The sequence below is a fragment of the Delphinus delphis genome, chromosome 19 (assembly GCF_949987515.2).
Source record: "Delphinus delphis chromosome 19, mDelDel1.2, whole genome shotgun sequence".
Lineage (NCBI taxonomy): Eukaryota > Metazoa > Chordata > Mammalia > Artiodactyla > Delphinidae > Delphinus > Delphinus delphis.
In genome coordinates, this window is record NC_082701.1 from 11,829,782 (window position 1) to 11,843,282 (window position 13,501).

A 13,501-nucleotide genomic window follows, 5' to 3' on the forward strand; every position below is an offset into this window, starting at 1 on the left:
ATTGCGGTGGCTTCTCTCGTTGTGGAGCATGGGCTCTAGGCTCACAGGCTTCGGTAGTTGTGGCACTTGGGCTCAGTAGTTGTGGCTTGCAGGCTTTAGAGCTCAGGCTCAGTAGTTGTGGCGCACAAGCTTAGTTGCTCCGCGGTATGTGGGATCTTCCCGGGCCAGGGATCGAACCCATGTCCCCTGCATTGGCAGGCGGGTTCTTAACCACTGTGCCACCAGGGAAGCCCAAGACACTCTTTTCCTGAGGAAGAGCAGGACTCTGTTCTCCCTGTCTCCATTTCGTAGAACGGCCGACACCCCAGCTCACACGCAGTCCACTCCTGTAGCGTATCAGCCGTGGGGGCAGCTCTGTCCGTCCAGACTGTAGTTCATGGCCCTGCCCTGGAGAGCTTGGCCTCACCTGGACCCACAGGACATCCTGGCCACTAGACCTGCTTACTCCAAGCAGATGTGTTTGCACGCTGTCACCAAGTGGGGGCAGGATTCCAGACTGTTTGGGCCCCTGGGGAGGTGGGGAAGGACCCCAGGCACCCGTGCCCCCCCCCCCGCTCTCTTGAAGCCCCCTCTGTATCCCCAGGGTCTCCACTCCGGGGACCTTCACCGGGGCCTGGGCCACATGTAGCCCAGTGGGCAGTATGTGTAGGTGGGTGTGGGCCTGGGCCCCACAGCTGGCACAGGGGCCACACCTGGGCATCCCCGAGCCACAGAAGCCCCTGGGCTGACGTGAGCTGCAGCGCCTCTTGGTAGAGGAGGTGGGACCCCAGACCGACGGAGCCCATGCAGCTCTGCTTTCTAGGTATGGATATGCTGCCCAGGGCTCCCACAAGTGGATGCAGGTGTGGGCTGACTCAGTGGTCCCAGGATGGGTGGACTTCCTTGGGTCAATCCCTGGGGTCACCTGTGAGCCTTTTGGCGCCCCTGGTCCATGTGTTTTCCCTCCCTGACTGGAGCTCAGTGTGGGCAGGATGCTCGCCAGGGAGGGTAGAGAGGCCCCCGAGCACCCTCCAGGCAGGGGTTGACCCTTGGAGCACCTACACACCTCCCCCGAGGCACCTCAGCTCCTGAATGGGGCGGAGCCTTGTCCCCCGTGAGCGTGTCTGTCTGTCTGTCAGTCCGTCTGGGATGGGCTCCCCGTGAGTGGGACTGGGCCAGTTTCGTGAACTGCTGATAATTGAGACTGTGTTTTGGGATTTCCAGCGAGAGAATTGATTTTAATTATAGGTCAGGGAACAGGCACTTAGAGGCATTTGGGGCACAAACTAGGACAGAGGGTTTTTTCTAGAAGTAGGGAGCACACCAAGTACTGCCCACACGGCTGAGGTCACGCCCTGCACCTCTGGTCATTGCCGTGCTCGCCGGACCAGGCACTGACCGAAGCGCCCATCTCTGTGGAGGCGGCTACAGGGGACAGTCAGTGGAGGACGTACCGTGTGTCTGACAGGGCGTGGTCACAGGCCTCGTCTGGCGCCCTGTCTCTGGCCCAGGGTCCCCCTCCCCAGGCATGCGGGTGCGTGGTTGTACTTTAGCCTGTCAGGTTCTCAAAGCTTCGGGGTGATTCTGATGGACAGCCGGCCCCTGGCTGGCTGGCGGTCTCCAGGGCTTCTGACGGAAGGGTCCGGGCTGGGGTGGGACTGGTGCCGAGAGCCATCCCGGATGAAGCACTTTGGAAAGCAGTGCTGGGTGGAGTTGGTCAGGCTCTGGGTGCACGATCCCCTTATAGATCCGGAGGGGCTTGGCCAAGGATTTCTCCCGTTTCTGTTTCCTTTGGCCCCACCCCCAGCCCAGCTCTGATTAGGCAGGAGTCCTCGTCCTCCAAGGGACACCATGACTGTTAGAAAACCCAGCAGTCATCTGTGCCTTTGGGATTCGCGTTGGTGTGTGGCCGGCCGGTGGGGGCCACGGGGAGGCAGTGTGCCCTGTCCACCCCTTGTGTAGGCTCTGAGCTCTGTGGGGAGGGGCCGCAAGACTGCAGCAGAGGGGAGAGCCCAGGAAGAGAAGGCTGGAGGCAGATGGATGGGCGTGGGTGTGGGGCGGGGTCACCCCCAGTGTGGGCCAAACCTTCTGCCCGAGCGCAGAGGGCCAGGGCCCTGGATGGTCCCTGCCGGCCCAGTGCCAGGCTCTCAGCAGCCCAGCACTTGGAGCTGCTGACAGCCCCAAGGCAGGCTTCTGCTGCTGGGACGGCAGAGGGCCCACCCACCCAGCTGGGGCTTAGGTTGCCAGGGGCCCCCTCCTCTGCCCTGATCCATCTTCCCCGTTCCCTCTCTGAGACGCAGAGAGTGGGGCCTCGAGTGTTCTGGGTGTGGGGTGTGGCTGTTGCCGGGGCCTGTGCTGAGTAAAGCAGGCGGTTCCTGCAGTTGGCTCCCCCTCGCTGGGCTCCCTTGTTCCGGAAGGCGCCTCCAGATTGCCCTCTGAGAAAGGGGAGAGAGAGATTTGTTCTATTTCAAGGGATGTGTAATAAAGCAAAAACAAAATAACCATAATTTAGATCTTCAAAAAAGATAATGGCAGAGGCTGCTCCTGTTAACCCGTGGAGTTTGATGGCCGTGGTTTAAGCCCCTTATGCATCTGCTGTTCTCATTTTAAAAAGCTCTTCAGTGTGAAAGGCGGTCTGTGGACAAGGCACCGCATCCCAGCAGTGGGACATCTTCTTTCCTTGGGGTATAAGCAGTTAGGGGTCTTCCTGGAAAAGAACAACTGAGAAGCCAGAAGCCACTGCGTCCTCTTAGGGCTTCTGTGTCCACAGATAGTATCAGGATTCTCAGTCCTCTGGGGGACTCTTTCCCTTCCCTTGGTCCCTCCCAGACCTACCCCCAATTCACCAGATCAAGCCACACAATTCCCCCTCCAGACTGGGCTGCCTACTTGGATAGCACCGTGGGAAATCGGGAGCATCTTATGCTGTCAGAGCTGGGAGGGCTCTCGGGGGCAGCACCGGGCACACGGCACCTGTCTTTTCACCCTGAGAGGTGGGCATGTAGAACAGTGAGAAGAAACAGGTGAAGTGTTTATTTAGCGGCACATGTCTAGAGTGTTATTTAGACACGCAATCATTGTAACAGATACTAGTGAGGTGTTCTGCGTTCCTGTTTTTCTGCTGAGTCTTTGAAGCTGGATGTGAATTTTGTACCTGCAGAACCTCCAAGATCACGTGAGGCAGGGGCTGCCATGTCGGGTGCTGACGATCTGGCTCAGCCCCTGAGGAAACTGAGACCCAAAGGGTCCAGAGACTTGGCAGGGACCCAGCAAGGTGGGCACAGGAGCCCGGGCTCCATCCTCCTCCAGGTCCCAGGGCAGCAGAGTAGACCCCAGACCTGGAAGGCGTGGGTCCTGGAGGCTTGGCGCGCTCCCTGGTGGCCACCCGAGGCCTCGGCTCAGCGTGCTCACAGATTGCTGAGACCCCGTCCCCTTGGACCGCAAGCCTTTGTCAGCATGTCCAGCCCACTGGTGTGGACAGAAGTGGCCCCACGTTCTCTCCTGGGGTCTGGGCATGGGGATGCCCATGGGCGCACCCCTCCCAGCACATCCTTTCTGGACACGCCAGCGTGTGAGTGTGCTGCGCAGGGCGTGGGCAGTGGGATCTGTTTGGTCACGGACCACCACCACCACCCCACCCCCCAATCTAGTGATGGCTGTGGGCCCTTTCTCAGGAAATTAGGAAGCCCGGGGCCCATGGGTCCCTGATGCTTGCAAGAGGCACTGCACTTTCTGCCTAAGGGTGTGAGCACAGCACATTCCCCGCAGAGCTGCCTGCTAGCTGTTGCATCTGCTGGACCATGGGCAGGAGGGCGCAGTTGCCCTCTCCCGAGCCTTGCTCTGAGCTCTTGTGTTTAAATGAGATTTTTAAGGGTCCTCCAACAATCCACTGAACCGCTGCCACAGCCCTCACCAAGCTTCACCCACTGACCCAGGCTGTCCTCCCTATTCTTGGCCTGGGTGCCAGGTGCATCAGACCAGGGAGTGGGCACGGGCCCGGTCAGCAGGGCTGCCCCCAGAAGGTGCCCAGTGGCTGAATGAATGCAGCTTGGGGGCAGCAGATTCTGGCTGTACCTTCCTGTACATCGCAGCTAATCGGGTCCCCTCCTTGTCTCCTTGGAGTAATGGTTACTAGTGGTGACAGCTGAGGCCCAAGGATTCCGCTGTCATTCACCAGCTGCAGTGGTTAGGGGCAGCGTTGGGGGTTTTGAGAAACGTGGGAAAGCCACGATGGCCTATCCGGTGAGGGAAACCAAAGCCTCGGGTGTTTTCTAGAATGCCCCTCCCCCGCTCTGAGTCACTGGCTTGCTCCACGGAGGAGAGGAGACGTGTGTTCTGATCACTTTTGTCTTCTCGGATTACAGGGCTGTTCAGCCCAGGGTGACTAAGTGGGAGCGTTCTGTGGGTCTTAAATGCTTTCAGCTGGGTGTTTCTATAGTGTGGTCTCCATAGCACCCGCTAAGCAAGGAGCAGGGGAAGGTGGGGGCAGGGAGGATGCAGGCCGCCAGGAGCCTGGCCACGGTGCCTGCCCGTGGCAGGGACCGGCTTGGGGCGTTTTCTGGGGCCTGTTGCTAAGTCATCAGAGCTGTAGGGTCAGGCACGTTCTGTCCTCTGCACGTCCCGGAGAGCGCGGCCACTCCACATTTGGGGAGTGTCCCTGCCGACAGCGGCCAGCAGCCAGCTTGGCCTGGAGGCTGCAGCGGGGGGCGGGGCGGGGGTGTGTGTCCTCCTCCTCCGCCCGTTCGAGGGTGAAGCTCCTCACTTGGCCTCGATTTCTAGGATCTGCCCGTGAAGTGGTGGCCTCTCTCCACAAGGAGGCAGCGTCCTGGGAAAGGAGGTCAGGAGGGCCTGCCGTCGTTCCTTGACAGAAGTGGCAGCCAGTGTCCTGGCCGGGTAGCTCTCTGCCCAAGCCAGATGATTGGTGTGGGGACCGTGGAGGAAGGGTCGGCTCTCCAGGTCCTTGTGGCCCCCGCCTGGGCTGGCCCTCCTGGCCGGTGTAGCTCGACATCTCTCCTGCCCCATCCCAGGCACCTGTGGTCCCTGGGAAGACACTGGGTGGCTCTCGTAGCCCCAGGTTCCCTGCCTGAGACCTGAGCTGCTCCTGGCCATTCTTGGGGCTCGTTTGAATAAATGGAAATCTTAAAAATAAACCACCACTCCCTCCCTCGGCACGGGAGGCTGCCAGGCAGCTAATGAGGCCAGTGCCCCGCGTCATCTCGTCCAGAGCTGGTTTCTCTCCCCTCCAGGGAGTTGGGAGCGTTGAGGTGAAAGATGTTACCGCAGCCTGAAAACCCAGAAACCGTCGGCAGGACGGACGGGGACACCGGGCCGGCACGAGGAGGAGCCGTCCTCAGCAGTGGGCTCAGGGCGGGCGGACCCTGGGGGCCCACGTCCCAGTTTACGCTGCTGTCCTGGGGTAACCGCTGGAGGAGGTGCCTTGCCCTCCCCAAAGTCCCGAATTAGGGTACAGTGGGAGGTTTCCCTTGGGCCTTCCTGCATGAGGCTCCGTGCTGATCTCTCAGTGTCTCAGCCCCTCTTGCCTGGGCGTGGGGTCTCCACATGCCTGGCTCACCCCGCGCCCACCCCTGGCCAGCGCTGGAGCAGCCCCCAGGGAGGGTAGGAGGTGGTGACCCCGGTGAAGGGCTGGCCGGCTGGGGCTTACCCTGGGGTTAAAAGCCAAACTCCTTCCGGAGCCTCGCAGCAACTTTTCCTGAGGCTGCCCCTTAAGGGGCTCCCAGGACCCCAGCCGAGCCCCTGTATGTGCCCCTGTATGCAAGGATGGGCAGGACAGGCCAAGGGAGGCGTCTTTATTCAGGGCTGGTTGAAGCCTGCAAGGCCACGCTGACGTCCCACCATCCCCTGGACGTGGTAGGACAGCCACGGAGCAGAGCGGGCGTGGGACCCTCCGGGGGATTTCAGTCTAGCATTGGGTATTGTTTAGGTGATAGGGCAGGCGCAGCGGGGTTGTGCATCAGGGTCCCCCTCTCTGTGAGGGAGCCCTGCCCCTTCCAGGCCCTTCTGTCCAGAGGGTGTTCCCGCCCCCAGGCTTCCTGTCCGCATAAGGGCTTCGGGTGTGAGCCACTCCCCCTTGGTGGGCGGCATCTGAAGGGACCTCCCCACACAGCACAGCCTTGCCCACGGTGGCCTCCACAGGCCCCCAGTAGCACCCCAAATCTGCAGACTTGCTCCCCTACTTCCTGGAGGAGCTACAGTGCAGGGGGTGTTCTGCAGGAGCAGGGGCTGCAGGCTCTGATGCACACGCATCTCAGAACCCGGAGGAGAGCACTTGGAGCTGCTCGGGCTGCTGGGGTGGGGGGCCGCGGCAGTGGAGGCAGGGCTGCCCTGGAGGCCTCTCTCCTCCTGCACAGACTTTCTCAGGCACACCCACCCCGAGGTGTGGCGGCCCTGCAGCTGCTCAGGAGGACCAGGGCCAGCTCCTTTAGGGCTGGGGTAGTGGACTGGCCCATTTTGGCTGCCCTCCCAGGGCGAGGAGAGGGGGTTCAGTGTTGAAGGCGGGGTGATCTGCAGGCGTTGGAGGGGGGAGCAGGGTCCCAGTCCTGGTGAGGGCGCTGGGCAGGCCCTGCCTGGGGTAGTGTGCTCACTCACGCTGACTGAGCTGAGCTGTGCACTGGTGAGAGTGCTGGGGACGGCCCACGCCCGGCAGGCAGGCCCTCGCCCTCCAGCTGAGCGCGCTGGAGGGGAGGGGAGGGGAGGTGACAGGAACAGCCTGCACTGCGCCCACCGGCTCCGCACCGCCCACCCACGCTGAGTCAGAGCTGGTGGAGGAGCCGGGCGAGTCAGGCGGGGGAGGCCGCCCCCTCGTGGCCTGGACCTGCCCGCGCCGCCGGGGATGGGGCTTGATTGGGCAGAGGCTGCTCCCTGGCCGGCCAAAGGACAGCGACACCAGCTTGGGGCGGGGAGTCTGTGCCCCGTGTGGAGCGTGGAGGGGCGAGAGGGGAGACAGGAAGGGGCTGGCAGGGCTCCCACACCCGGGAAGCTGGGCCCTGCAGACCCACACCCAGACGTGGAGAGGGGCCTGCAGGCCCCCCTGGGACAGCTGCCCCTAGTCTTGCTGGTACTTTATTACTGAAACTTTCCAACCTGCAGAGAACGTTCTGGGGTGCCCCAGTATCAAGCGGGGTCTCCTGTGTCTGCGTTCTCTGCCCACCCCATGGGATCTGGGTGTGAATTAGTCATTCTCCAGCACAGTGCCAGCTGAGCTTTCCTGGTCTACCGAGCATTAGGGTGGCTTTTATTAGGTTTGGAGTCCGGGTCCAAGGGAGGTGACCACCGCCACCAGCCTCACCAAGCAACCTGCCAGCATGGTCCCCACATGGACGGCTGCTGGGGCACCAGGGGGCAGTGGCACAGCAGGGCAGCCCCATGGCCAGGGTGAGTCACACGGCCAAGCCCCACACCAGTGCGCCGGCCGGGAGGTGTGCTCCCCCTCCGTGGGGCCACCCAGAACTGGAGGTGAGCGCGCGCTGTCCCATCGCTGGCTCATCTGCCTCTTCTATCCCCTCTCCCACCCCCAGTACATCGACGCCATCGGCAACAAGCAGGGGGAGCTGGAGAGCTACGTGTCCGATGGCTACAAGACTGCTCTCACTGAGGAGAGGAGGAGGTTCTGCTTCCTGGTGGAGAAGCAGTGTGCCGTGGCCAAGAACTCCGCCGCCTACCACTCCAAGGTGGGTGCTCACTCTGCGCGGGGCCGAGCCCTTGTTGGCGAAACGACTGCTTCCCCCGGGAGCACCAGGACGCGTCCAGCCTGGAGCTGTTGTGAAGGAACATTGTGCTGAACATCCCATGTGTTTTGGATTTCCCCAGGGCGGGAGTTCTGGAAGGAGAATTACCAGGTTAAAGCTGCAGATGCTTTAAGACTCCCGTTAGAAGCTGCAGGCTGTGTTTTTGAGAGCACTCACACTAACAGCCCGCTAAGGGGGTCTCCTCCAGGGATCGAGCTCCTTGGGAGGGGCTGCAGTGCCAGGGAACCCCTACAGAGGCCAGCTTAGGCCCCCGGGGCCAGCGAGACCCAGAGGACACACCTCCCCTGCAGGGACAGGTAGCTTCACTGAGGCTTCTGTTCCTGTAGTGCACAGGTAGGAGCTGGGGTGGGGTCAGAGCTGTCTGCGGGAACATTCCAGAACGTTCTGAGAGTTAGGTGTGGTTAGGCAGCTCAGCCAACCGGGGAGGCCCTCGTTTGTGTCCTTTTTCCATAAAGGGCTTCTGCGGGTCAGCACCTCATACACATGCTTGATCTGACTCAGCTTCTGGTCCCCAGGCGGGAGCTGCCAAGGAGACAGATGCCCTCCCTCCGCGGAGAGGCTCCTGCTTGCCTGGGCCTGCCCAAGGGCCTGCCGCCACCACAGGTGCAAAGCAAGGACGGTGACAGGACTTACGTCCTTTGCAGGGTTGGGGGTCGGGCCACCCCACCGAGTGCGGCTTTGCCGGCAGGCCCTGTGCCCCGAGGGCTCACTGGCAGCAGGGCGGTACTTGCTGCAGTTCTCCAGCAGGGCCTCCGCAGCGCCCACGCGGCCCCAGGCAATACTGTGGCAGGCATATGCGCCCTCTGGCGGCTGGGCCCCGTGACTGGTCAGGGAGAGCGCAGGCCCATACGTGCAGGAAGGGCAGGAAAGCAGTCCTTTTCCAGGATGCCACCATCTCCGTCTCCTGGGGGGCCTGATCATGTGTATGCGAGACACGACAGCTAACTTTCCAGGGAGCTGGACGCCAGCCCCCTGGTAGGTTTCAAAGAGGCACAAGCCCCCCGGGCTGGGGCACCGGGGCACGAAGGCAGTACCACCCCAGCCTATTCCCAGCAGCAGGCGCCCGGCATTTCCCTGTGCCTGGGTTCGGGCCCGACAGCGACAGGGCCGTCATCAGGGTGGGAGCCCTGGGCTGCGGCGCCCTGATCCTGGGTTGTCCCTGTTAGTACAGGGTCCCTGCTGACCCGCTTTCTCACCACCAGCCCAGACCCATCAGCTATTTCTCTCAACCAGGAGCCGGTTAGTAAATATCTCGTTCTGGTTATTGCACAGAGAAGTGGCCACAGATGGGTAAACCAACGGACGTGGCTGTGTTCCAGTCAAACCTTGTTCACAGACGAGCAGCCAGCCCTCGGGCGGTTGTTTGTTGGCCCCTGGTTTAAAGCAACAGGTGGTAGAGGGGGCCACAGCCTGCTCCAAAGGGCTGTTTGTCCAGCAACCTCCAGTTTCCCCATGTGGGCGCCACCTCCCTGCCCCAGACACAGGTCAAAAGAAGTGGGAAGAGAGACTTCCCTGGCGGCCCAGTGGTTAAGACACGGCGCTTCCATTGCAGGGGGTGCAGGTTCAATCCCCGGTCAGGGAACTAAGATCCCTCATGCTGCGCAGCACTGCCAAAAAATAGGCGGGGGGGGGAAGTGGGAAGATAAGTGAGGAGAGACAGTGAGGGCTGGACAGACCCTTCCGAGGTCCTGGAGACCGTGACTGCCCCAAGCTGGGGGGCAGCTCCACCCGGGGGGGGTCTGGGGTCTGCAGTGGAACATGGGTTGTGTCACCTGTTGCAGGTAGGGTAGCCCACTTTGGTCAGAGGGCCAGGAGAGGGGGAGGGCACAGCTGCACCCCAGGCCCTGAGTGTGTCCGTGTCGTGGACACAGGGCCCCTGAATGGGCTGCAGGGAACCTCAGGCTGGTGTCTCACTCTGGCTGCACCCCCATCCTGGGGCCCCGGTCAGGCCTGTGGCTTCCTCATCCTTTGTCAGGCCCTGTGCTCTTCTGGCTAGCTGTGTCCTGGGCAGGCCCTGGTGCACACTGGAGGGACAGCTGGGCTTGTGGGCCCCTGGGTGGTGCCCTGATCGTAGCTGGGCTTTGGGCAGCTCTGTCCCTTCCCCACGGTCTCCTCTGTCCCTGCGAGGTTTCCTGGCCCTCAAGTCTGCCCAAGTGGCGCTCTTCCTAGTATCTCATGGTTTGCCCACAAAGGGCCTTTCTGTTCCGTGGCTGACCACTTGAGCACCTGTCCATTTCAGCTCCCTCGGGCCCCTGGGGAGGCCCGCCCTGATCAGGCCTTGGTTTGATCTCACTCCTGAGGGTCCCTCGACTGCACAGCTCACTGCATCTTCTCAGCCCCTTTCCTAGGTCGGGGGTCAGGGACTTACAGGTGGCTCATCTGGCTGTAAGGTACCCACCTGGTGAAGAGCAGCCCTAGCCAGGTGTGCCCCTCCCGGGGTGCCAGGCGGGAGCCAGGGGGCTGCATCAGTGAGGTCGGCAGCAGGCCCTGGGCTCCCCCAGCCCTGCGGGCAGGCTACAGGAGCCTGCGGCCGGCCCTCATTGCCACCCTGTTTGGCTTTCTCCGCTTCAGGGCAAGGAGCTGCTGGCACAGAAGCTGCCGCTGTGGCAGCAGGCCTGTGCCGACCCCAACAAGATCCCAGACCGCGCCGTGCAGCTGATGCAGCAGATGGCCAGCAGCAATGGGTCTATACTCCCCAGCGGCCTGTCGGCCTCCAAGTCCAACCTGGTCATCTCAGACCCCATTCCGGGGGCCAAGCCCCTGCCGGTGCCCCCTGAGCTGGCCCCGTTTGTGGGGGTAAGTCCTTGCTCTGGAAAGCTTTATGGGGGTGTGGGGGGATGGCCCCCCTTGGCACCAACGGTTGGCATCCCGTAGCAGCTGGGGTGCGCCCCTGCTGGGGGCAAGGGGTTCTCCACACTGGCCTCACCCGGGCCGGGCCCTCCTGCCACACCGCCCCCATGCCGCCTCTTCCCGACAGCGGTTGTCTGCCCAGGAGAACACGCCGGTCATGAATGGCGTCTCAGGCCCCGACAACGAGGACTACAACCCCTGGGCTGACCGCAAGGCCGCCCAGCCCAAGTCCACATCTCCTCCGCAGTCTCAGAGCAAGCTGAGCGACTCCTACTCCAACACGCTTCCTGTGCGCAAGAGCGTGGCCCCCAAGAACAGCTACGCCACCAGTAAGAGCTCCGCTGGGGCCCCGGCCCTGCCCGTAGTAGTAACATCACACCTGAGGGGAGGCTGGGGAGGTCCAGAGGCTCGCAAGTGTGCATGCCTGTGTGCAGCACCCCGGGGGCCCCTTTGAGATTGCCTTCCTGGACCCTTGGGCTTGGCCAGGCTCCCCCATTAAGTGAACATGATAGGGCGGGGCAGGGTGGGGACGCCAGCAGCTCAGCTGGTGACAGGAGCAGGTGGATGACGCTGGGGAGGGCTTTGCCGACCGTGGCACAGGTTCCCGCCCTCCCACGTCTGCCGTGGTCGGCACTCTCCCTCCTGCAGCCCCACCGGTGGCCTCGGCCCGTGAGGGTCTCCTGAGTAGCAGATGGGAAAGCTGAGGCTCAGGCCCAGAGAATTGCCCCTGCTGATGAGTGGCAGGTCAGAGGCTGAATCCACACGCACCCCAGCTCCCGGCCCTTCCGCAGTGTGAGCCACGCAGCCCTGGAGGCCTGGTAGTCGCCCATCAGGATGGACAGTCCACCTCCAGGCCCACCTGGGGCCTCCTAGCCGCTCACCATCGGGCAGCTGAGCTGACGGGAGGGTGACCGTGCCCTTACCCGCTCGGGGCAGAGATCCCCCTCACACCTGCCCTGTCGTCCCGGCAGCCGAGAACAAGACCCTGCCCCGCTCGAGCTCCATGGCAGCTGGTCTGGAGCGCAATGGCCGCATGCGGGTGAAGGCCATTTTCTCCCACGCGGCTGGGGACAACAGCACCCTACTGAGCTTCAAGGAGGGCGACTTCATCACCCTGCTGGTGCCTGAGGCCCGTGACGGTTGGCACTATGGCGAGAGCGAGAAGACCAAGATGTGAGTCCTGTGTGGGCAGTGGGAACGTCGACCTCATGACCTGGTCCTCAGACGTCCTGACTCTGGGCTCTGGGTCCTCCTTTGAACTGATGGTCCAGGTCCCACGCTTCTGTTGGGAGGGACAGATGTAGCCGAGGGCCCCCCACCGTCCCTCACTTCCACATCCCCTGACCTAGCCCATCATCCCGCGTGTGCCCTCCCAGTCAGCAGAGGCCAGCCTTCCACCCCAAAACCTTTCCGTGCATGTGAGCAGCCCTCGCGCTGGGGTTCTAGAAGTGGCCTTGAGCCGGATGGGCCGCGCCGTCACGGCTTAATCGAACGCCTGTTGCCCAGAGGCTGTGCCAACGCCTGGCTCTTGTTCAGCCAGGGCCCGCCCAGGTCAGGGGCTGTCCCGTCCCACCTGCACGCTTCACACCCCACTCCACCGCCACCACCATTGTCTGCATGCGTCTGTCCGCCGGGTGAGAGACCCCTGCCCCGGGGCAGAAGCAGCCTGCCTTAGCCGGGAGGAAGATGCTGCGCGGAGCCTGGCTCTGGCCCACTGGCAGCCGCCACCCTTGAGGGGCAGCTCTGAGGAGCGGGGGCACCGGCAGGGCACCCGCATCCCCAACACCACACCTGCCTCCCCCAGGCAGCCTCTCACGTTGGTGCCGTGGTTCTGTGTGGCCAGTTGGGGCTCCGCCCAGCTGGGCCACGTGGCAGGAAACCAGCCCTGTTTGTTGAAGAAGTAAGAGCCCTGCTTGGGTCCTGGCACCTTCCCTCACCCCCATCCTGGCTCCCGTCCGGAGCAGGGCAGTTCCGAGCTGCATGCATGCCCCGCGTGGGTGCTGCGGTCTCTTGGTCTCCCTGGAGCGAGCACACGTGTTCCCTCAGGTGCAGCCAGGCCGGGGAATGGGTGGGACTTGGCGCCGGAACGCAGAGGCCCTGGCACACTCTGACAGGGTCTGCTTTTCCAGGCGGGGCTGGTTTCCCTTCTCCTATACCCGGGTCCTGGACGGCGACGGCGGTGACAGGTTGCACATGAGGTGAGCATGCCGACAGGGGCAGGTGGCCCATAGCTCTGGGAAGGGGCTGCGCCTTTGAGGCCCTAGGGTGCAGGGGTGCGGAGGTGCTCTGAGGGCGGCGTCTGAGAGCCCCGGGGGTCGCTGCCAGCTGTGGGGGGCGGGATGGGGGCCCCGTGAGCCCCCCAGGTCCCTCTGGCCCTCGGGAAAGCAGGAGACTCGCTGCCGGAGCCAGCAAGGGGCTGAGCGGCTGCCGTAGGGCTCGGCTCCCCTCCCGCCTGCACACTTCACACCCCGCTCCTAGGAGGGGGCTGGCCCACCGGGGCGGCGTGGCTGCACCCCAGGCCCCAGAGAGCAGCCTCTCGTTCCGCCTCCCTTGCGGGGCCCGGCGAGGTGGGGGGCCCGAGCTGACGGCCCTGCGCCACGTCCCCACAGCCTGCAGCAGGGGAAGAGCAGCAGCACGGGCAACCTCCTGGACAAGGAAGACCTGGCGCTCCCGCCCCCCGACTACGGCACATCATCCCGGGCCTTCCCCGCCCAGACGGCCGGCCCTTTCAAGCAGAGGCCCTACAGCGTGGCCATGCCTGCCTTCTCCCAGGTGAGCTGGGGGCCTTGGCAGGGGCCGTTGATGGGTGGGCTTGGCTGCAGTCCTGTGTTGGCACCTCCACTGGAAGGCCGTGGGCTCGGGGGTCTGGGCCTGGCATCTGCACCCCTGCTGTGGCCACCTCAGGG

General features: G+C 63.3%; 1 protein-coding gene across 4 annotated transcripts in view; it reads left to right on the forward strand.

The window, feature by feature from the left end:
• Positions 1-13,501, forward strand: part of BAIAP2 (BAR/IMD domain containing adaptor protein 2) — a 70,955-nt gene that overhangs the window by 46,285 nt on the left and 11,169 nt on the right. For 3 of the 4 annotated variants that reach the window (XM_059997502.1, XM_059997499.1, XM_059997501.1), the window contains exons 7-12: positions 7,515-7,667; positions 10,317-10,541; positions 10,723-10,924; positions 11,567-11,768; positions 12,725-12,793; positions 13,205-13,367. In XM_059997502.1, coding sequence (XP_059853485.1) covers positions 7,515-7,667; positions 10,317-10,541; positions 10,723-10,924; positions 11,567-11,768; positions 12,725-12,793; positions 13,205-13,367 — 1,014 coding nt within the window. The remainder of the gene's footprint in view (positions 1-7,514; positions 7,668-10,316; positions 10,542-10,722; positions 10,925-11,566; positions 11,769-12,724; positions 12,794-13,204; positions 13,368-13,501) is intronic. The other variant, XM_059997500.1, reaches the window with a different exon arrangement.